The sequence below is a fragment of the Castor canadensis genome, chromosome 6, assembly GCF_047511655.1.
Source record: "Castor canadensis chromosome 6, mCasCan1.hap1v2, whole genome shotgun sequence".
Classification (NCBI taxonomy): domain Eukaryota; kingdom Metazoa; phylum Chordata; class Mammalia; order Rodentia; family Castoridae; genus Castor; species Castor canadensis.
This window is the reverse complement of record NC_133391.1, coordinates 30,709,469-30,733,549: the sequence shown is the minus strand read 5'-3', so window position 1 is coordinate 30,733,549 and position 24,081 is coordinate 30,709,469. Positions and strand designations below refer to the sequence as shown.

General features: G+C 38.0%; 2 protein-coding genes and 1 pseudogene across 2 annotated transcripts; 2 read left to right on the top strand and 1 right to left on the bottom strand.

Annotated features, from left to right (window-relative positions):
* The first annotated feature begins 847 nt into the window (after positions 1-847).
* LOC109675126 (cell division cycle-associated protein 4-like) lies at positions 848-1,466 on the top strand (annotated as a pseudogene).
* A 6,690-nt stretch (positions 1,467-8,156) lies between these two features.
* LOC109675128 (taste receptor type 2 member 14-like) lies at positions 8,157-9,080 on the bottom strand. Its single transcript, XM_020151922.2, has one exon. It carries the CDS (start codon positions 9,078-9,080, stop codon positions 8,157-8,159), a length of 924 nt encoding a protein of 307 aa, XP_020007511.2.
* A 12,173-nt stretch (positions 9,081-21,253) lies between these two features.
* LOC109675129 (taste receptor type 2 member 14-like) lies at positions 21,254-22,192 on the top strand. Its single transcript, XM_020151923.1, has one exon. The coding sequence runs from the start codon at positions 21,254-21,256 to the stop codon at positions 22,190-22,192; it is 939 nt and encodes a 312-aa protein (XP_020007512.1).
* Positions 22,193-24,081: the final 1,889 nt, after the last annotated feature.

The following is a 24,081-nucleotide window of genomic DNA, read 5'->3' as shown; positions in this document are numbered from 1 at the left end:
AATTATCATAAAATGTCATTGTAAATAATTATAAGCAGATGATATCATTGTCTAGCTGCAAAAGACAAGACTTAAAAAAAAGCACACAGGATCACTGAGGAAGATAACTAGCTTTCAATTCAGCAAACACACCTTTCCTTTTTGTATACACGTTAAGCAGGTACAAAATGCCACAGATAAAATGAGAACACTTAATATGAGCACCAAAATTGCATAATTGGAACAACCAGAGCAGGACAGTGAGGACATTGGTCTCACCAAGCCACTGCTGCCCTCCTCCAGGTCTGCCCCTCAAAGACTTGTCCTTCTGTCCATTCTTTCTTTGCCCTTCTCCTCTCCCTCTGTCTCTCCCCTCTCCCTCCGTCCACTCTCTTTCTGTTCACTCACTCTCTGTCCTTCCATTCTTCCACTCTCCCTCTGTCCATCCACTCTCCTTCTGTCTGCTCTCCCACCATCTAGTCTCTTACTGTCCGTCTGTCCACCCTCTCTCTGTCTGCTCTCCCTCTGTCCCTCCATTCTCCCTGTGTCCATCCACTCTCCTTCTGTCCACTCTCCCTCTGTCTGCCCTCCTTCGGATCACTCTCCCTTGGTCTTTCCTCTGCCCTCCCACCGGCCTTTTTTCCCAGTCAGGACTCCCCACCCATAGTGATCCATGTGGCCACTGCTGTCCTGCGTTTCCCTCAAGAGCAGTGCGTGGGTAGTGGGCACCAGAGTCTGAGCTCTGGACTTCTTCTCACCCCTCCTCCTCCTCTTAGCAGATCTGGGTGCAGGGCACTTGCTGGATGGCTAGCCAGCAGCTGATGCTGGAAGGGTGGGAAGTAGTCCCTGCAGCTCCTGTCCGGACATGATGTTTGCACCAGGGCTGAAGAAGAAATGTGACCAGGAGGAGGGTGGAGAGGGCTTTGACACCATCCCTTCCTACAGCCTCCAGCGATAATTGCTCCTAGACATGTCCCTGGTCAAGTTCCAGCACTGACACATTCTGGTGGAGCCCACCCTCTGCCGCTCGGTGAACCGGCATGGTGTGTAGCCTGCAGGTTGGGAAGGATGCGGCACCACTTGACCACCTGATGTCCACAGAGATCCTGTGTCCACGGAAATCCTGTGTCACATGGTAAGGGGTCCCCAGAGGGAGTGCCTTGCTCCTGAATCAGACCAAGACCCCTGGTCCAGCTTAGGAACACTCAGAGCAATCTTTAGGAGATGGACAACCCTCTAGAAAACAGGGGAAGTTTTCAGAAGCCACTGGATCAGATATTTGAGACCCTGGAGAACAAAAACTCTGGATCCATGGAGGAGGTCTTCTCAGATGTGTACACAGTGTTCACCGGAATAATGAGATGCATCAAGCCCAGTCTCTGCAATGGATTTGAGGGCTATGCAGCAGCTGCCCTCCTCCCACCTCTAGCTGCAAGCCTGACCTGGCTGAGCTAGACCATGTGGTAGAGATCCTGGTGGAGACCTGAGTAGAGGCCCATAGGTCGACCACAAGGCTATGTATGAGACCCAGAGAGTTTATCAGATATGTACTGAGATCCACAGAGACATGCAAACACTTGGTCCTATGAAAGGACCAGTGGTGAAGGGAGTTCTCACCCCTGCCAGCCAGCAACCTAGCCCTGCTTGACGCTCTGTTGATTGTGAAAACATCCTGGATCAGATTGCCATCAGCAAAGGCTGCAGCCCCCAAACTTGGCCTCCTCCCAAGGAGGACAGGACAGAGGCCATCTCACCAGGAACTGGTAGCTCTCTGAAGTCCTCTCAGCTCTGAGCTGGGTGACCTCCCAAGGCCCATTTTCCCTTTTGCATCTGGACTCAGCAACCATGTAGGGAAGTGCCAGCCACAAGCTGCATTTTACGTTGTTTAAATTTAGATACGTGAACTTTTTTAAATTAAGTTTTATACATTTTGGGCAATATTGTAGCAGTCCCATAACATAAATCAGCCCCATAATATCTTAGGAATGCCAAAATGCCCTTGACCTGGGAGAAGCCTCCAGAGGAACCCGTTCAGCCAGAGGACCAGGAGTTACAAGAGGCCTGTGTGCAAAAACTGCTGGGAAAACTGGTTAGCAGTCTGCAAAAAACTGAAACTAGATCCATGTATATCACCCTATACCAAGATTAACTCAAAATGGATCAAGGATCTTAATATCAGACCCCAAACTCTTAAGTTGATACAAGAAAGAGTAGGAAATACTCTGGAGTTAGTAGGTATAGGTAAAAACTTTCTCAATGAAACCCCAGCAGCACAGCAACTAAGAGATAGCATAGATAAATGGGACCTCATAAAACTAAAAAGCTTCTGTTCATCAAAAGAAATGGTCTCTAAACTGAAGAGAACACCCACAGAGTGGGAGAAAATATTTGCCAATTATACATCAGACAAAGGACTGATAACCAGAATATACAGGGAACTTAAAAAACTAAATTCTCCCAAAACTAATGAACCAATAAAGAAATGGGCATGTGAACTAAACAGACCTTTCTCAAAAGAAGAAATTCAAATGGCCAGAAAACACATGAAAAAATGCTCACCATCTCTAGCAATAAAGGAAATGCAAATTAAAACCACACTAAGATTCCACCTCACCCCTGTTAGAATAGCCATCATCAGCAACACCACCAACAACAGGTGTTGGCGAGGATGTGGGGAAAAAGGAACCCTTTTACACTGTTGGTGGGAATGTAGACTAGTACAACCACTCTGGAAAAAAATTTGGAGGCTACTTAAAAAGATGGACATCGATCTACCATTTGATCCAGCAATACCACTCTTGGGGATATACCCAAAAGACTGTTACTCCAGAGGCACCTGCACATCCATGTTTATTGCGGCACTATTCACAATAGCCAAGTTATGGAAACAGCCAAGATGTCCCAGCACTGACGAATGGATTAAGAAAATGTGGTATCTATACACAATGGAATTTTATGCAGCCACGAAGAAGAACAAAATGTTATCATTCGCTGGTAAATGGATGGAATTGGAGAACATCATTCTGAGTGAGGTTAGCCTGGCTCAAAAGACCAAAAATCGTATGTTCTCCCTCATATGTGGACATTAGATCAAGGGCAAACACAACAAGGGGATTGGACTATGAGCACATGATAAAAGCGAGAGCACACAAGGGAGGGGTGAGGATAGGTAAGACACCTAAAAAACTAGCTAGCATTTGTTGCCCTTAACGCAGAGAAACTAAAGCAGATACCTTAAAGCAACTGAGGCCAATAGGAAAAGGGGACCAGGAACTAGAGAAAAGGTTAGATCAAAAAGAATTAACCTAGAAGGTAACACCCACACACAGGAAATCAATGTGAGTCAATGCCCTGTATAGCTATCCTTATCTCAACCAGCAAAACCCCTTGTTCCTTCCTATTATTGCTTATACTCTCTCTACAACAAAATTAGAGATAAGGGCAAAATAGTTTCTGCTGGGTATTGAGGGGGGGAGCGGGAGGGGGTGGATTGGGTGGTAAGGGAGGGGGTGGGGGCAGGGGGGAGAAATGAACCAAGCCTTGTATGCACATATGAATAATAAAAGAAAAATGAAAAAAAAAAAAAAAGAAGTACCTGATGGTAATGATTAAAATCAAATTAAATTAATGTTTGACAGTCCATGAAGGAAAAAAAAAAAAAAAAGAGGCCTGTGTGCACCAAGAATGGACCTATAGGATTCCACTATGAACTGTTCTTTAGGTTAGGGTGGAAGCCTTAACTATATATATCCCCCCACTCCAACACTCAGGAGGCACCCAATTTCCAGACCCTAATGTTCGTCTCTCTGCTCAGCCTTTCTCTATCAATAAAGTTCCTTTCCTGCCTGTAACTCCGGTGCTCCAGCCTCTTATTCTTGAGAGTGTTCTGAGAGCACAAACCCTTTAGCGTGTCAGTGGATTCCCCCATGACATCTGGTGCCCATGACAATATATTTGTCTTAACATATATTTTTAAACTTTTTCTACTTTATCTCTTCAGATTTTTTAGCTGTTTTCTTAAAGTATATTTTTTCTACAAATGTCTCCTGATGCTACCTTAGAAACATTTATAGCCTCAATAATTATAGTTACTGTGCTTCATTTTTTAAGGTTTAAGTAGGGTGTTATTATTATTATTATTATTATTATTACTTGCAATGAAACTACACTCTGAGGCAACTTTAGCTTTATGTGTGACCCCTCCCTACATTCTGCATTCCAGTAGAGTATAATTATTGAGAAAGAAGCACAGGGAGATGTCATCTGGATTGACCCAAAACACAGGAACAACAGATGTGTCTTAGGACTTCCCTTTGTTAGACATGCTTTTCTTTCTTTCTGTCCTTCTATGCATCCAAGAAACTTTGCAGCTTGTTAGCATCTCAAAGAGAAAGGAAGATGCTAATAACCCCTTTATGCCTCCCTGTCCTTGTAACTTAACATCTAGAGGAAGTAAGAGGGAGCTAACTGCCCTGGACTGTTAGCTTGTAATGTCTTGTTGCAATGTCTGAGTCTGGCCCTTTCAATACCTGTTAAAATAATAGAATTTCTCTGTCTTCTCATCTATTAATCTTGCCTCAGCCTTCATGCATAGCTAACTGTGACCTAACAGTGTACACTTATGAAATGTCATAATGATATGGAGGTTATCTTGAATTTGGTGGCATGAATTAACTGACACAGCTATTACTGCTATTACAGTACCACAAAGCTTGAGAATTTTGCCCACACTTCTGAGGAAAGAAAAAAGAACCAAGCACAGCTACTACTTCCATAACTAGTTCTACTCTGAAAACTGCTTCCTGGACTTCTATGTATATGATGGAGGCTTTCATTTATGCCTATATATTTATATGTAAATGCACTGAAAGTGAAGGCCAAATGTCTGTGGAGATGGTGGCACCAGTTCGTCTTCAGGACTGTGGAGTTTCAAGCAGTGTTATTGTACATTCTTCTGTAGGTTGTGTTCACAGGGTGTCCTCCTAACTGGTTCCCAGCAACCACTGTGGGATAGAGGTGGGAGAGCACCGTGATCCATGCCAGTGTATACACGGAGGCTCTGGGCACCACACATGTACATTTGGAAAGGGTGTGTGCTTCTGTACGTTCAGGTTAAAGAATGCTTGTACTTGCTCTACTAAATTGGTGCTTAGCTATTTCAAAGTTAAATTCAAGTCTGGAAAAAAAGAAATCCGACTCCGCATAATTTATGGCCCCTCAAGCCTGAGAGTCATTGATGTACTACTGCCCCTGAAAATGAGCTAGGGGGACCCCAGTGCTCAGACTGCCGCGCCTCCACGTCCCTGTTGCCAGCTCACAAGTAACACTCTACCATGACACAGGCATTCCCTGTTTCTCCTGAAGCTTTTTCTAGCTTCTGCATCTGAGTCTAAAATGTTTACTAATTTTCTTTGTACATGTGACCATGTTTTAGTATCAATCACATAAACCTCACTTCATTAAAAAAATTATCTATCAAACAAAAACATCTTTAAAAATTGCCTATTATGTGATTTTTCCACCACATTCTACATGTGTCTGGGAACAGCCTCTTGGTGCTGAAGTTTCAACTGATATGAGTAGAGGCATCATTTGCTGGAGGTTATTACTCCAGCACCCAGCTGGATCTTAATCAACAGCTGGCTAAGTCTTTTAACATCTGAGGGCCTCAGCCTCATCACATGAAAAACAGAACTACACATATGTGAATAGTAAAAGTTGAACTATGCAGATAACCTGCCATTTAAATATTAGAACATCCTCTTTTTAGTGGTCACTTATTAAAAATGCCCACTTTTTTTTATTATATACTATCTGTTTCTCATTAAAATTTTTCTTCAACAAATGGCCAAAAAACACATGAAAAAAGGCTCACCATCTCTAGCCATAAAGGAATGCAAATAAAAACCACACTAAGATTCCACCTCATCCGTTAGAATAGCCATCATTAAAAACACCACTAACAGCAGGTGTTGGCGAGGATGTGGGGAAAGGAACCCTTGTACACTGCTGGTGGGAATGCAAGCTAGTGCAACCACTCTGGAAAAAATTTGGAGTCTTCTTAAAAATCTAAACACAGGTCTGCCATATGATCCAGCAATCCCACTCCTAGGAATATACCCAAAGGAATTGGACACAGGTTACTCCAGAGGCATTTTCACACCCGTGTTTATTGCAGTGCTATTCACAATAGCCAAGTTATGAAAACAGCCAAGATGCCCCAAAGAATGTATTAAGAAAATGTAGTATTTATACACAATGGAATTTTACTCAGCCATGAAGAAGAATGATATCTTATCATTTGCAAGAAAATGGATGCTCATTCTGAGCAAGCTTAGCCAGGCTCAGAAGACCAAAAATCGTATGTTCTCGCTCATATGTGGACTTTAGATCTAGGGCAAATACAGTAATGTGGTTGAACTTGGGTCACATGATAAGGGGAGAGCACATACAGGAGGTATGGAGAAAGGTAAAAAACCCAAAACATGATAGTATTTGATGTCCCCGTTGCAGAGGAACTAATACAGAAACCTTAAAGCAACAGAGGTCAATATGAGAAGGGGATCAAGAACTAATGAAAAGGTCAGTTAGAGATGAATCAACTTGGGATGTAACACATTTGTACATAGAAGCAATGCTAGGAATTTCTCTTTGTAGCTATCCTTATCTCAACTAACAAAAACACTTTGTCTGTCTTACTATTGCTTATACTCTCCCTTCAACAAAATTAGAGATAAGGGCAGAACAGATTCTGCCTGGAGGTGAGGGGGTTGGGGAGGAGAGAGAGGAGATAGGGGATAAGGGGGATAAATGGCCCAAACAATGTATACACATGTGAATAAATGAATGAATGAATGAATAAATAAATAAAAGGTTTCTTTGAGACAAGCAAAAAGTTGAAAAAGAAAAGATCATAATTCTTAAGATCAAAGGCAGAAAAGATGTTCACAGTACAGTTTTCCAAAAAAATGAATAATTAATGAACTACTTTAGGATGACAAGAAAATAATACTAAAAACAACCCTAGCAGTTAAAGGAAATTTCTTTATAAAAAATAAGCTTAAAATAAGAATTATTCATTTATGAAAATATACAGGACTCTATCTTACTTTATATTAGCCAAGGTATATAGATAAAATATATAAATATACATATATATAATTACAACCCAACACAGTGCACACAACAATGTTTCCCTATCATTATATCCCTCCAGCCTCAAATTTATTTTCAGTTTTCAATTATTTTATAAATGCATTTAATTTTTATTTATGTTTTATTACACCATAAAATCAATGCTAACAACATTTAAACACAACAAAAGTTCATCTTGTGTGTTGGTAACTCTTAAGTTGCTCTAAGTTTCTGTTGCTCTGATATCCTAAGTTATTTTCCACTCTAGGAAAAGATGACCCAATGAATGACCTTAAAAATATTCTAGTGCGATATGCAAATAAAAGGCATATCATGAACCACGATTTTAAAATCTTGTACTCAATGGATTGTGATCCATAAGTGACAATTACGTAGAAATGTATTTCCAAAAGTAGATTATGTGCTCCTAATTATGATAAATACATCCCAAGAGTTCTTACATTTGAACTGTTTCTATACATGAAACAAAATGAACAGTCTGATGATGCAGAAATTTTCTAATTTTTACACTGAAGCTTATATATGAAATGATGGATGTAGTGTACCTGAGTGCCATAGACTATATCTAATACTTCATTTCATATGTAGTATGTTAGGCTCATCTTCCATATTAAAAATACATTTTCTGTGTGTACAAAATCATAGAGTTCCACTTTAGTAACTATAGCTCATATGCATAAACACACATATATGTCATATATTATTAAGTTTCTTATTTTAAAATCTGAAATGGGCAATTAATTTACACAAAATCATATTATTTGTTAGAATAAACATTTCTTACATTTAAGAGGTTTACACTGATATAATACTAAGTACATTAATTATATACTTTTCTATATACTACAAAATTGTAATATATTTGGACATTGTTCCAAGCACAATTTCGTACAATTCACAAAGTAATATTCAACAGAAAAAAAAATTGGCAAAAGCACAAACTGATAAACAAAAATTTCTTGTGAACTGATTTTCCTCTCGGGTATACATGATGATCCCAAGATGGTCCATGGACTCAGAGGTCACAAACCTTTGCACCTGCACCTCAGCCTCCACAGCAACAAAAGAGAGGCCTTCCTAAGCCTGCTGTTTCCAAGAATCAGGACACATGAGTGGCCTGAAGCAAAACTAATTCCAGTAGCCAGGTTAAATAAAATGCGCAGACTTCTCTCCAGAAACTTAAAGCTCCAAATTTTCACAAAAAGTGACACAAAGAAAATGGTGTACAGGAGGAGAGAGGCAATCGCCATTTTCAAGGCTTTTATGTGCGCCATGGTGCTGGCATCTCTGGATCCTATGCCACTCTGCTGCATCTTCTTGTGATGTTTCCACAGGGAGACGATCAGCAGGAGAAAAGTTATGAAGCACACAACAAAAGGTATGGATGTAACCAATGTGTTGGTGAATAAAAAAAATTTGGGAACTCGTACAATATGACTCAAGTTGAAACTGTGAGTCATGTTTGTTTTATAACCATCAATCCTGAAACCAAAATGTGTGCTCAACAGTACAATTTTAATAAATAAGAAAACCAGGGACACCAGAAAAGTCACTGACACCACCTTTTTGACTCTAAACTTAAGGTAAAGAAAATTAGAATTGGAAAAATTGGCTATCTTAAGAAAATAATAGATGCTGAGACCTGTTGCAAGCCAGATGCTAAAGTGACTGCTCACATGCCGGATAACATAAATAATTCTTAACATCTTTTCACTAATCCAATTCTCTGAATAAGTCACAGATACCCACCAATCAAATAGTAATATCCAGAGCACACCAAGTCTGCAGAGAGCCAAAGCAGTGAGGATTCGATCAACTGAAGACATCTTTCTTCTCTTGATCCAGTCCATGAAGATCACCAGAGCTATGAATCCATTTCCTAAATTTCCCAGTATGAATGCCACACCTAAAATGATTTGAGCTGTACTCTGTATTGCACCATGCATTGTCTGTAAGAGAAAGTCTCAAGTCCTGATTTGTTAACACATTAGTTTTGAATACTCACTATGCTTCCTTTTTTTTTATTGTTTTATTATTCATATGTGCATACAAGGCTTGGGTCATTTCTCCCCCCTGCCCCCACCCCCTCCCTTACCACACACTCTGCCCCCTCCCTTTCCCCCCCACACCCTCGATACCCGGCAGAAACTATTTTGCCCTTATTTCTAATTTTGTTAAAGAGAGATATAAGAAATAATAGGAAGGAACAATGGTTTTTGCTAGTTGAGATAAGAATAGCTATACAGGGAGTTGACTCACATTAATTTCCTGTGCGTGGGTGTTACCTTCTAGGTTAATTCTTTTTGATCTCACCTTTTCTCTAGTTCCTATTTCTCTAGTTTCCCATTGGTCTCAGTTGCTTTTAAGGTATCTGCTTTAGTTTTTCTGCGTTAAGGCAACAAATGCTAGCTAATTTTTTAGGTGTCTTACTTATCCTCATACTTCCTTTGTGTGCTCTTGCTTTTATCTTGTGATCAAAGTTCAGTCACCTTGTTGTGTTTGCCCTTGATCTAATGTCCGCATATGAGGGAGAACATACAATTTTTGGTCTTTTGGGCCAAGCTAACCTCACTCAGAATGATGTTCTCCATTTCCATCCATTTACCAACGAATAATAACATTTCATTCTTCTTCATGGCTGCATAAAATTCCATTGTGTATAGATACCACATTTTCTTGCTCCATTTGTCAGTAGTGGGGCATCTTGGCTGTTTCCATAACTTGGCTATTGTGAATAGTGCTGCAATAAACATGGGTGTGCAGGTGCCTCTGGAGTAACCTGTGTCACAGTCTTTTGGGTATATCCCCAAGAGTGGTATTGCTAGATCAAATGGTAGATCAATGTTTAGCTTTTTAAGTAGCCTCCAGATTTTTTTCCAGAGTGGTTGTACTAGTTTACATTCCCACCAACAGTGTAAGAAGGTTCCTTTTTCCCCCGCATCCTTGCCAACACCTGTTGGTGGTGGTGTTGCTAATGATGGCTATTCTAACAGGGGTGAGGTGGAATCTTAGCGTGGTTTTAATTTGCATTTCCTTTATTGCTAGAGATGGTGAGCATTTCTTCATGAGTTTTTTGGCCATTTGAATTTCTTCTTTTGAGAAAGTTCTGTTTAGTTCACTTGCCCATTTCTTTATTGGTTCATTAGTTTTGGGAGAATTTAGTTTTTTAAGTTCCCTGTATATTCTGGTTATCAGTCCTTTGTCTGATGTGTAGCTGGCAAATATGTTCTCCCACTCTGTGGGTGATCTCTTCAGTTTAGAGACCATTTCTTTTGATGAACAGAAGCTTTTTAGTTTTATGAGGTCCCATTTATCTATGCTATCTCTTAGTCGCTGTGTGTGAGATTGAGGAAGACTATAGAAAGTGGAGAGATCTCCCATGCTCATGGATTGGTAGAATCAACATAGTAAAAATGTCGATACTCCCAAAAGTAATCTACATGTTTAGTGCAATTCCCATCAAAATTCCAATGACAGTCATTAAAGAGATTGAAAAATCTACTGTTAAATTTATATGGAAACACAAGAGGCCACGAATAGCCAAGGCAATACTCAGTCAAAAGAACAATGCTGGAGGTATCACAATATCTGACTTCAAACTATATGACAAAGCAATAACAATAAAAACAGCATGGTACTGGCACAAAAACAGACATGAAGACCAGTGGAACAGAATAGAGGACCCAGATATGAAGCCACACAACTATAACCAACTTGTCTTTGACAAAGGAGCTAAAAATATACGATGGAGAAATAGCAGCCTCTTCACCAAAAACTGCTGGGAAAACTGGTTAGCAGACTGCAAAAAACTGAAACTAGGTCCATGTATATCATCCTATACCAAGATTAACTCAAAATGGATCAAGGATCTTAATATCAGACCACAAACTCTTAAGTTGATACAGGAAAGAGTAGGAAATACTCTGGAGTTAGTAGGTATAGGTAAGAACTTTCTCAATGGAACCCCAGCAGCACTATGCTTCCTTTAAAAACTCATGTATGATATGAAACAAACCAGCATCAAGATTTGCCAGTGAATGAGCTCATGGTGTTCTTCATGGAAATGTACTTCTCCAGATGGCACAGCTGATCTCCATCCAGACACACGGGAGCCAGGAGCCTGTTCTAGTTGATAATGAAGGAAATGCTGAGTTCTCATGTGCTCACAGGAAAACAAAGATGTATTTAGGGACATTGTTCTGCTCCTTTGCCTTATAGACATGTTTTAATCTGCCTACTGGAGTACTGGGTGAGGAACATAACAAAATTTGAACATAGGTAGAAGACAACAAGAATCCAAACTTGTGTATCATGTTTCTTAAAACTGAGGTTTTTTTATAATTTAACATGTCAATATTAGTTGTGTTTAGAAACCTACGCAAACATTGTACAAACTGTTAGTAATCTAATAATCTCCTGGAGCTCATCAACTTTCAGGTGCTCAGAACTAAGATTAATACTGGTTTGTCATTTTAGTTTTACCAAGGAATGCCTACACCCACAGGTACACACAATCACCTACGAACATGCATTTAATTAAACCCAAACTCCATTTATTCCAGTTTCATAATTCAGGCTGTTTTCTCACTCAACATGCATTTGACATGTAGTTCACACTTAGTATTTTGATAGTCATTAAGGCATTGTTTAAAAATATTTTCAAGTATGTATTACAGTATATAAACAGTATATAACAGTATCTGTTATAATACACATTATTCAGACTTTATGAACATCCAAATATCCAGTTAAATTGCAAATATTCAGTAAAATTGAACTATTCTTTCTTTACATATGAAACAGGTAAAAATCTATCATTGATACATGAAGTAATCACCAAGGCAAATGAATCCATCCACACAGCAAAAATCCTCTTCAGTCTCTGTCTCTTCACTGATCAATACAGCTGATTCTTCCATCATATCAAAATTTTCAGATTTTACCTATGTCCCCTCATTTCCCACCAACATCTGCTCCATGACCTTCACTACAGGCACCAAGAGAGGTAAAGGAAGAGGCTCAGACTAGGCAAGATGAGAAAGGGCACCAAGAAATGGTCAAAGAATTGTAACACAAATACAACTTCAAAAGAGAACAGAAAAATGTGACTATTACACCACAAAAATGGCAGAAATAAAAAGAATTGTATGAACTTTTATAAATGTGACAATGTACCCCCAGTACAATAATAACATTAAAAAAAAGAAAGAAAGAAATGGCAGAGAAAGATCTGGGGACATTCCAGTGTGTAAGACTGACCTTACCCTTAGTACTAATACAAAAATTATCAAAGAAAGGGAATGCAATATATCTTAAAATGTTCTGACAGTGCCCTGCATGGAGAAGAGGGAGAAGTAAGAAAGGCATAATAGGTCAGGATGGGAAATGTCTAAGGGAAAGCACTAGGAAGAGAAGTACAACATACCATGAGTGTAGAGGCAGGGACGTCCCTCTGACTTGGCTCCTTCCAGGTGACAAAATGAGCTCTGGAAAGAAGACAACGAGAAATGCAAACTACCCTGGGGCTGGGCTGTGTGCAATGGTCACTGACACTAGAAATTCATGGGCATTTACAAAGCAGACAGAACGTGGGTCCCAGGAAAACACTACACTCACACCCTAGGAGCTGTCACTGAGCCACAGCACTGTGCTTTTCACTCTGGATTGGAAACACTGGAGGTTTTTACTTCAGCAACAACTCTCAACAAAAGACAATCTTTTTCACACAAGGTGAGAATGGGACAATGGTTGATCCCCAAAGATTACATTCAGAAAAAAAAAATTCTCAGTTCTCAGAGAGCACCAGTGTCTTCATCTATTTCAGAGTTACTGTTGTATATGTGTGCATTTACAGGAAATTAGCGAACTTCCTTCTCATTTGTTCATAAGTCTTATATACTAACTGTAACAAATGCAAGTAATCAACAAGAGTTAAATCAAACATAATTGTATATAAGTATCCCTCTACTGAGATCAATATATTTCCAATAAAAATTCCCAGCATATCACTATCAACATCAATATTTTTATTTTAAACAAAATTAGAAGAACAAATTAGAACCCAGGTGTGGTGTCACTATCACTCTAGATAGATAGGTAGATGATAAAGAGAGATAGATGAGAGAGAGAGAGAGAGAGAGAGAGAGAGAGAGAGATACACAGATAGATAGTTGAACATCAGATAAGCAGCCTTACAACCTATGCTGTAGATACCTTCTCAGTAAGGATCCTGTGTCAGATCACCAACAAGCTCAGCACTGCTGGTTAGAAATTGAGTAACTGAGCCCTTGGTCTCTGATATTTTTGCTTGTGGAAGAAGAGCAATAACTGCCAAAGGAAAGAGAGAGGTGGTGCTCAGTGAAGAAATAAACAAGGAGAGACCGTGTTCCAGAAAACAAAGGAGTGTCCTCCATTCCTGTCCACAGGTCTCACAGGATGAGCACTGGCAGCACGGACACTACTGATCTTGCGAAGGTCAGTTTGGGGGATGGGGTGAGAACAGCAGCTGATGGAGTGGATTCATAAGACAACAGATGAAGAGATATGAATTCTGGTAAAAGCATAAACAAAGAGCAACATAGTCCTGAAAAATTTATTTCAGAGGTTAAACTTTTCAACGATAAAAGTGAAGCCCTAGGTGGTGTGCAGTGGCTCATGCCGGAATCCCAGATACGTGGAGGCGGAGATTGGGATGATGGCTGCTTAAGGCCATCCTGGTGGAAAAGTTTAAAAGACACCATCACAACAAACAATCTGGGTAGTGATGGCACATGTCTGTAATCCCAAACTACACAGGAGGCATAGTTAGAAGCATCACAGTCCATGGTCAGTCCAAGGAAAAAGTATGAGACCCTTTCAGAAAAATAAGCCAAAAAAAGTCTGGCGGCACGGTTGACATGGCAGATAGAGCTCATGCCTAGCAAGCATAAGCCCTAACATCAAACCCAGAATCACACAAATGCATTCTGGGAATCAGAGTCTTGTGCTGACAATTTGACCTTTTACACTATCTACCTACTGGAGCTCAGGCAAACTTTAATGTCTTACCATTGTTTTAAGGATAAATATTGTAGTACATATGGAGGATGGAGTGTAGTTGCCTGTGTAAAACAAAGCTAATTCAACATTATTTTACTTCTTCCTCACTTCCTTCTCCTTTTTTTTAACATTACTTCATCACTAATTCCTATCTTCTTCAGTTACTTATGTGAGTCACTTACCATATGAATATTTTAAATGATTTTTCCTATGGCCAATTATTATCTTTTTGATATTATCTAAATTGGCTTTTTGTATGCTTATTGACTTTTACAATGAAAACCAAGAGGCTTTTCACAGACACATCTGGAATGTGGTGGAAAAAACACATATTATGCAATTTTGGTGTTGGTATTAAATGTTCCCTGATACTATCTGTATTTGTTTTTTTCTGTTTTTTTACTTTTACAATGAAAAAATAAGTCTCACTCCTGCCTATATATTTTAATTTAGTTTCTATGTCATTAATTTCTTCTTTACTTATTAGTGGGCCCTTGATTTCCACAGATTTTCAATGCCATAGATTCATAAAACTGCAAATCAAATATAAGTACATGAAATAATTCCCTCATTACTAAACATGTGCAAATGTTTTGAATACTATGACAACAATGGTAGTTACTTTTCTCATCGTTCTGACTAAATACCTATCAGAAACAGCCTAAAGGAGGGAGAATTTCCTGTCCCTCCCAGTTTTAGAAGGTGAAGTCCTTATTACTTGTCCCATGCACTTGGGAAAAACATCATGGCAGCAGAAAAGTGTGTTGCAGAAGTTCTATTCACCTCATGGAAGAAAGGAAGGAACCAGGGACAGGACACCCCCAAGGACCTGCCTCCAATGACCCCTTCCTCTAGATAGGTTCCACTCCCTAAAGTTTCCAGAACCTTCCTAAATACCCAACCGGCTGGGAACCAAGTCCCCAACACATGAACCTATGGGGGACAATTCAAATTCAAACCATAATAGCTGTATACATGGCACTTCTAATTATTGTGTGCTACAGGTTCTATGTAAATACTGTCATTTTATATAAGCACATGCACTTCCACGAGTTTGGGTGGCCATGGAGAGCACTGAAGACACCAATACCCGCAAATATCAAGGGATGACTGTCCATGCAGTTTGTAAATTAGCTAAGAATATAAGCTTGGCAATCAAACTGCTGTGCTAATGGTTTTGGTTTTGCCATTTTCATGTGGTGGTACCTTGGACAAGATACTTAAGCTCTTTTGCTTTCCCTTTCCTTGTGACCAAAAGTGATGGCACTGACTTCAGGATGAAACGTGTAGAACACTGAGGCTGGTATTCTGTATACAACACAGTAAGCAAACATTTATCTTCTCCTTCCTCACTGCTTTCTACACTTTTATTTATGTATTTATTTTTTGGCAGTACTGAGTTGAACTCAAGACTGAGATCTTGTTAGGCAGACTCTGTATGAGACTGTCTATGACTTGAGTCATGCCCCCCCTCCCACTTTTTTTTTTCTTTCTCTATAGTTACTTTTTTAATAAGTTCTTGCATTTTCCTGAGCTGGGATGAAACATTTGTACCACCATGCCCAGCTCCTTTATACATTTTTAAAGATTACTTTGTCATTCATTTCTGTTTGGGTTAAATATTCTACCCAGTCATCCCTTAAATATATTTTTATGAAATACATACAAAAATGCAAATTTTCCACTTTTGGCTGAAAATTTTAAATATCAATTTAAATACTGCTATTACTGTGCAGTTCTAATTTGAAGACATACTATGATATGGTGTCTTTTCTACAATTGAACCTATGATAAAATTAGGATATTTATAAACTCATGAAATATTATCATTATTACTACTGATACTTAGCTAAAACATTATTTTGTTGTGGGATTAGAAACATGTTCTGTGTTATAGCAATTCTTGATAGAAGGAAATGAACTCATTAATGGTCTGTGCTTGCAAAAGTTAAATGTTTGAGCATGATAATGAGTGAAAGAGTCTATATTTACCTACTACTTTAAAACTTATTACTGGAGTTACAATTACAAATTCTGCTTGGTCTGTGAGCTTATGAAATACTTAAAAGTATTACAAAGTATTCATTCAGGATTTTGTCAAAATTCAATACTTTTATATACATAGCACTAGAGTACTTAGTCCTGTATTTTTTAAATTACCATGACACAAATTGTTGTGTCCTACTTATTAGCATTTCTATTATTCTGATAAATACCTCTCATTAAATATTGATTCATTTCAGCTTAGAAACTATTTAATTTTATATTGGCATTTTTTCCACAATCTTTTGGCAAAACCAAAAACATTGGCACAGCAGCCTGATTCCTAAGCTTACATTCTTAGCTAAATTTAAACTTGGCATGGACAGTCATCCATTGATAACTGAGGGCACTGGTGTCAGTGCTCTCCATGGCACCCAAACTCATGGAAGCTCACATGCTTATGTAAGATGACGGTACTTACATAGAACCTGTGACTATCCTCCCATACACTTTCAATCCTGTCTAAATTACTTGTAGCACACAATAATTAGAAATGCCATATATACAGTTGTTATGGTTTGAATGTGAAATGACCCCCACAAATTCATGTCTTAGGAGTTTGGTTCCCAGCTGTTGGGCTATTTAGGAAGGTTCTGGAAACTTTAGGGACTGGGACCTATCTAGAGGATGCAGGTTACTGGGAGGCAGGTCCTTGGGGGTGTCCTGTCACTGACCCCTTCCTGTCTCTCTGCTTCCTATTTTCCATGAGGTGACTAGCACTTCACCACACATTCCCGCTGCCACAATGTTCTACCCAAGTACACAGGACAAGTGACCATGGTCTGTACCTTCTGAAACTGGAATTCACAGGAAATGCTTCCTCCTGTAAGTTGTTCAGTCAGGCATTTTGTTAGAGTGATGAGAAAAGCAATTAACACTGTTCTCATAGTATTCAAAGCATTTGAACATGGTCAATAACAAGGGAATTGCTTCATCTACTTATTTTTGATTTGCAGTTTCTTGAATCTGTGGAGTTAAGTTCTATGAAAAGTAAAGGTCCACTAATAATAAAAGAAGAAATTAGAGGCATAGAAAACTAAGTTAGAATATATAGGTGGATGTGAGACCAAAGTTTTCACTATAAAAATCAATAAACAGACAAATCAAATGCAGATAATATCAGAAATATACCATCCAAAACATAATAATAGCCCATAAGAAAACAAAAAAAATTTGAATCTTTATATTGTAAGCAAGTCACATAGTAAACTGAAGAAGATAGTTTAAAATGAAGAACATATTAAACTGAGGAAGCAGTGTTAAAAGGAGAAGGAAATGAGGAAGAAGTAAAATAATGTTTGATTAGCTTTGTTTTATACAGACAACTACTCTGAGCCCTCCACATGCTCTATAATGTTTATCCTTCAAACAATGGTAAGACATTACTTTGCCTAAGCTACAGTAACTAAAAAAGGAAAAAATAAAGAGGATGAACCAGTGTCTATAATACAGACATACATGGAAACATCACAATGAAACTCCTTGTGTAGCTTGCTATCTTACACAAATGAAAATACCTTTTATCAAAAACACAGAATTGGAAACTAAAACAGATCCTATCTGGGATTTGGTACCAGGGGGCAAGGCGGGGGGAATATAAGCAAAGGGTGAAGGAGGCTGAATTTACTAGAAATATCATGCACTAGTGTATGAAAATGGAACAATGAGACCCATTGAAACTATTCCAAGAATGGGAGTAGGGAGGATAAAGGGGAATGGTGGAAGGTAAGAATTCAATATTATATAACATAACAACTTGTGAATTTCACACTATTCTGCCAACACAACAATAATATAATAAAAATAAAATGAAATAAATAAAATTTTAAGAAAAAAATGCCAGCAAAAGCATTCTGATTTCTAGACTTGCATTCGTGTGTGTGTGTGTGTGTGTATTACTGGGGTTTCATATCAGGGCCCCATCATCACTAGGCAGGTGCTGTACTCCTTGAGCCATACCTCCAGCCCTTTTATTGCTTAACTTATTTTTGCCTGGAACTGGCCTTGGACTGTGATCCTCCTTCCAATTCCTCCTGCATAGTTTGGGATTAATATGTGTACCATCACTATCCAGGTTGTTTGTTGTGGTTCTGTCTTGTAAATTTTTTCCCCAGGATGGCCTTAAGCAGCCATCATACCAATCTCCACTTCCCACATAACTGGGATTATAAGCATGAGCCATTGAACATTGCCTAAGGCTTTGGTTTCACCATTTAAAAGACCAACCTCAGAAATAAAATTTTCAGGACTAGTTTGCTCTTTGTGTGTTATTTTTACCAGAATTCGAAGTTTCTACAACTGCTGTCTTAGGAATCCACTCCATCAGCTGCTGTTCTCACCACTTCCCCTAATCCAATCTTTGCAGATTCAGCTGTGTCTGTGCTGCCAACACTCATCCTGTGAGACCTGTAGACAGAAATGCAGGACACTAATTTGTTGCCTGGGACACGGCCTCTCCTTGTTTATGTTCTTCACTGAGCATCATCTGTCTCTTTTCTTTGGCAGTTATTGTTCTTCCTCAAGCAAAAACATCAGAGAGACCAAGAGCTCAATTATTCAATTTTTAAGTAGCAACAACAAACTTGCTGGTGATCTGACACCAGTTTCTCACTGAGAAGGTAATTACCACAAACATGAGTATGTCTGATTATCTGATATTCAACTGTCTGTCTATATATCCTTCTGTCATCTATGTATGCTTAATCTGTCTCTATTATCTGTCATCTATCATCTATCCATCATCATCATCTCTTCATCTATCTATCTACCTATCTATCTATCAGTCATCTATCTCTATTATTTACCTGTGTATCTAGGGTGCTAGGATTACAGGCATGTGACACCATACCTGGGTTCCAACTTGTTTTATTTAAAATAGAAATATTGATGTTGATAGTGATATGGTAGGAATTTTTATTGTAAATATATTGATTTCGGTAAAGAAATACTTACATGCAATTATATTGATTTAACCTTTGTTGATTACTTCCATTTGGTACAATCAGAATATAAAACTTTTTTAGAGGTTCACTACATTCATGTAAATACACACACACACACATACTGACTCTGAAATTAATAAAGACACAGCTGCTCTCTGAAGAACTGAGAAGTTTTTCTTTCTGGATATAATTTTTGGGGATTAGTCTTTGTCCAATTCTCACCTTGTGTGAATAAGATTGTCTTTCATTGGGAGCTGTTGCTGACGTGAAAAGTGTTTCCAATCCAGAGTGAAAAGCACAGTGCTGTGGCTCAGTGACAGCTCCTAGGGTGTGAGTGTAGTGTTTCCCTGGGATCCACGTTCTGTCTGTTTTGTAAAACTCCATAAATATCCAGCACCAGTGGCCACATGCACAACAACCCCACCCCAAGGTCATTTGCATTTCTCGTTGTCTTCTTTCCAGAGCTCATTTTGTGACCTGGAAGAAGCTAAGTCAGAGGGACGTCCCTGCCTCTACACTCATGGTATGCTGTACTTCTCTTCCCAGGTGTTTTTTCCTTAAAATTTTCCCATCCTGACCTAAAATGCCTTCTCCACCTTTCTCTCTGCTACACGTAAGACATTGGTGAAAATTTTTAAGATATATTGCATTCACTTTCTTTGATAATTTTTGCTGGTGTTACTAAGGTTGGGGTTTCTATACACACTGGAATGCCCCTTGTCTTTCTCTGCCATTCCTTTCTTTTTAAAATTTTTTTTTATTATTGCTATACTGGGGGTACATTGTGACCTTTACAAAAGTTCTTACAATATATCATAGTTGAATTCACCTCCTCTATCATTCTTCTTATCTCTGCCATTGCTGAGGTGTAATGTCCATGGTTTTTCTGTTGTCTTTGGTATTTATAGTTGCATTTCTGTCACTATTCTTTGACTTTTCTTTGGCTATTGAAGAATGACCAAGTCATGATGCTCTTTCTCATCTTGCCTAGCTTGGGTTCCCTCTTCACCTATCTTAGCGTGTATAGTGAAGGTCATGATCACATGTTTGTGGCAAGTTGGGGGACATGGGTAAAATCTAAAAGTTTTGATGCTGATGGAAGAATCAGCTGTACTGGTCAGTGGAGAGACAGACTGAAGAGGATTTGAAGAAGATTCTTGCTGTGTGGATGGACTCATTTACCTCAGTGATTACTTCATGTAACAATGAGATATTTTCACCTGTTTCATAGGTATACATAGAATAGTTCAATTTTACTGAATATTTGCAATTTCCCTGAATATATGCATTTATTCATAACATCTAAATATATATATGAAAATACATATTAATATATATACTATAATATATACCTGAAAACAGTTTTAAATGTCTTAACAGCTATCAAATACTATGTGTGAAGTAGATGCAAAATCAATGTTCAGTGAGAGAACAGCCTGAATAAGGAACTGGAATAAATGCAGTTTGGATTTAAGTACATGCACAGCCATGGCTGAGTGTGTGCACCCGTGGGTGTAGGCATTCCTTTATAAAAACTAAAATGACAAACAAGTATTAATCTTAGTTCTGAGCACTTAAAAGTTGATGAGCTCCATAAGATTATTAGATTACTAACAGTTTGTACAATGTTTGCGTAGGTTCCTAAACACAACTAATGTTGACATGTTAAATAAAAAAAAAACCTCAGTTTTAAGAAGTATCATGCACAAATTTGGATTCCTGTTGCCTTCTACCTATGCTCAAATTTGATTATGTTCCTCACCCAATACTCCAGTAGGCAGATTAAAATATGTCTGTAATACAAAAGGAGAACAATGTCCGTAAGTATATCTTTGTTTCCCTGTGAGCACACAAGAACTCAACATTTCCTTCATTATCAACTAGAACAGGCTCCTGCCACCTGTGTATCTGGAAGAACTTCAGCTGTGTGCTCTGGAGAAATACAACATTTCCATGAAGAATGCCATGAGCTCATTCACTGGCAAATCTTGGTGTTTGCTTCTTTCATATCACATGTGAGTTTTTAAAGCAAGCATGCAGAGTATTCTAAAAGAATGTGTTAACAAATCAGAACTTGAGACATTCTCTTATAGACAATGAGTAATGTTGTACAGAGTACACTTACAGTCATTTTACGTGTGGGATTCGTATTGGGAAATTTAGGAAATGGATTCATAGCCCTGGTGAACTGCATGGACTGGGTCAAGAGAAGAAAAATGTCTTCAGTTGATCAAATCCTCACTGCTTTGGCCATCTCCAGGCTTGGTGTGCTATGGATAGTATTACTTGATTGCTGGGTATCTGTGACTTTCCCAGAGAATTGGATCAGTGAAAAAATGTTAAGACTTACTTACTTTATCCGGCATGTGAGCACTCATTTTAGCATCTGGTTTGCTACAAGCCTCAGCATTTATTATTTTCTTAAGATAGCCAATTTTTCCAATTCTAATTTTCTTTACCTTAAGTTTAGAGTCAAAAAGGTGGTGTCAGTGACTTTGCTTGTTTCCCTGGTTTTATTGTTTTTTAAAATTGTATTGTTGAGCACACATTTTGGTTTCACGATTGACACGTGTAAAACAAACATGTCTCACAGTTTCAACTTAACTCAAGTTGTACAATTTTCCAAATTATATTTATTCACCAACACAGTGTTTACATCCATACCTTTTCTTGTGTCCCTGATAACTTTTCTCCTGCTGATCATCTCCCTCTGGAAACATCACAAGAAGATGCAGCAGAGTGGCATAGGATCCAGAGATGCCAGCACCATGGCGCACATAAAAGCCTTGAAAATGGCGATTGCCTCTCTCCTCCTGTACACCATTTTCTTTGTATTTCTTTTACTAAAAATTTGGAGCTTTAAGTTTCTGGAGCAAAATCTGCTCATATTGTTTAGCCTGGCTTCAGGAATTAGTTTTGCTTCAGGCCACTCATGTGTCCTGATTCTTGGAAACAGCAGGCTTAGGAGGGCCTCTCTTTTGTTGCTGTGGAGGCTGAGGTGCAGGTGCAAAGGTGTGAGACCTCTGAGTCCATAGACCATCTTGGGATCATCATGCATACCCTAGAGGAAAATCAGTTCACCTGAAATTCTGATTTCTCAGTTTCCACTTTTGTTAAATATTTTTCTTGCATGTTTCTTTAAGATGCTTCCAAAAATGTGCTTGGAGTAAGCAATATCCATTCATGTTACAATTTGGTAGTACATAGAACAGTATGTAAATAATGTACTAATAGTCAGAATTTTATCAAAGTAAGCCACTTAAATGCAAGAAATGTTCATTCTAACAAATAATATGATTTTTGTGTAACTTATTTGCCCATTTTCAGATTTTAAAATAGGAAACCTATAATGTATGACATATATGTGTATTTATACATGTGAGCAGTAGTTACTAAAGTAGAACTTTATAGTTTTGTACACAAAGAAAATGTATTTTTAATATGGAAAATGAGCCTAACATACTAAATATGAAATTAAATATTAGATATAGTCTATGGCATTCAGTTACACAACATCCACCATTTCATATATAAGCCTCAATGTAAAAATTAGAAAATTTCTGCATCATCAGGCTGTTCATTTTGTTTCTTGTCTATAGAAACAGTTCAAATGTAAGAACTCTTGGGATATATTTATCATAATTAGGAGCATATAATCTACTTTTGGAAATACATTTCTACGTAATTGTCACTTATGGACACAAACCATTGAGTACAGATTTTAAAATCATGGTTCATGATATGCCTTTTATTTGCATATCACACTAGAATATTTTTAAGGTCTTTCATTGGGTCATCTTTTCTAGAGTGGAAAATAACTTAGGATATCAGAGCAACAGAAACTTAGAGCAACTTAAGAGTTACCAACACACAAGATGAACTTTTGTTGTGTTTATATGTTGTTAGCATTGGTTTAATGGCATAATGAAACAAAATTAAGTGTGTTTATAAAATAGTTGATAATTTGAAAATAAATTAGGTGCTGGGGGATATAATGGATAGGGAAACATTGTCACGTGCTGTATGTTGTGTAAATTTCATATGTATTTATATGGAAACCATCTAGATACATTGTATAATATAAAATATGATACAATCCAGTATATTTTTACAAATGAATAACTTTTTTTGAACTTATTTTTATAAAGAATTTTCCTTAAACTGCTAAGTTTGCTTTTAATATTGTTTTCTTGTTATCCCGATGTAGTTCGCTCATTCATTCCTTTGTTGAAAAACTATATTGTGAACATCTTTTCTGGCCTTGATCTCTGAAAGTCTGAGAAATTATGATTATCTTTTTGCTTGTCTTTAACAAACATTTTAATGAGAAACAGGTGTTATATAATTTAAAAGCGGGCATGTTTAATATATGACCACTAAAAAGAGGATGTGCTAATATTTATATGGCAGGTTAGCTGCGTAGTTCATCTTTTTAGTATTCATATATGTGTAGTTCTATTTTTCATGTAATGAAATTAAGGTCCTCAGATGTTAAAAGACTTACCCAGCCATGGAAGTTACCAGCTGGGTGCTGGAGTAAAAACCTCCAGCAAAGGGCACCTCTCCTCAAATCCATTAAAACTTCAGCACCAACGGGCTGTTCACAGACACACCTGGAATGCAATGGAAGAAACACATATTATGCAATTTTGATGCTCATATTAAATGTTCTCTGATATTACCTGTATTTGCTTTTTGTCTTTTTACTTTTACAATGAAAACTTTGGTCTCACTGCCACCTATATATTTTAATTTAGTATTCTAAGTCATTAATTTCTTCTTTACTTATTAGTGGGCCTTTGATTTCTGCAGATTTTCAGTGCCACAGGTTCATAAAACTGCAAATCAAAAATAAGTATGTGTAATAATTCCCTTGTTACTGAACATGTGCAAATCCTTTGAATGACAACGGTGCTCGTTTCTT

Excerpts from the sequence above, each read along its gene's own strand:
- LOC109675129 (XM_020151923.1), top strand. The coding sequence starts at position 21,254 with ATGAGTAATGTTGTACAGAGTACACTTACAGTCATTTTACGTGTGGGA.
- LOC109675128 (XM_020151922.2), bottom strand. The coding sequence starts at position 9,080 with ATGCATGGTGCAATACAGAGTACAGCTCAAATCATTTTAGGTGTGGCA.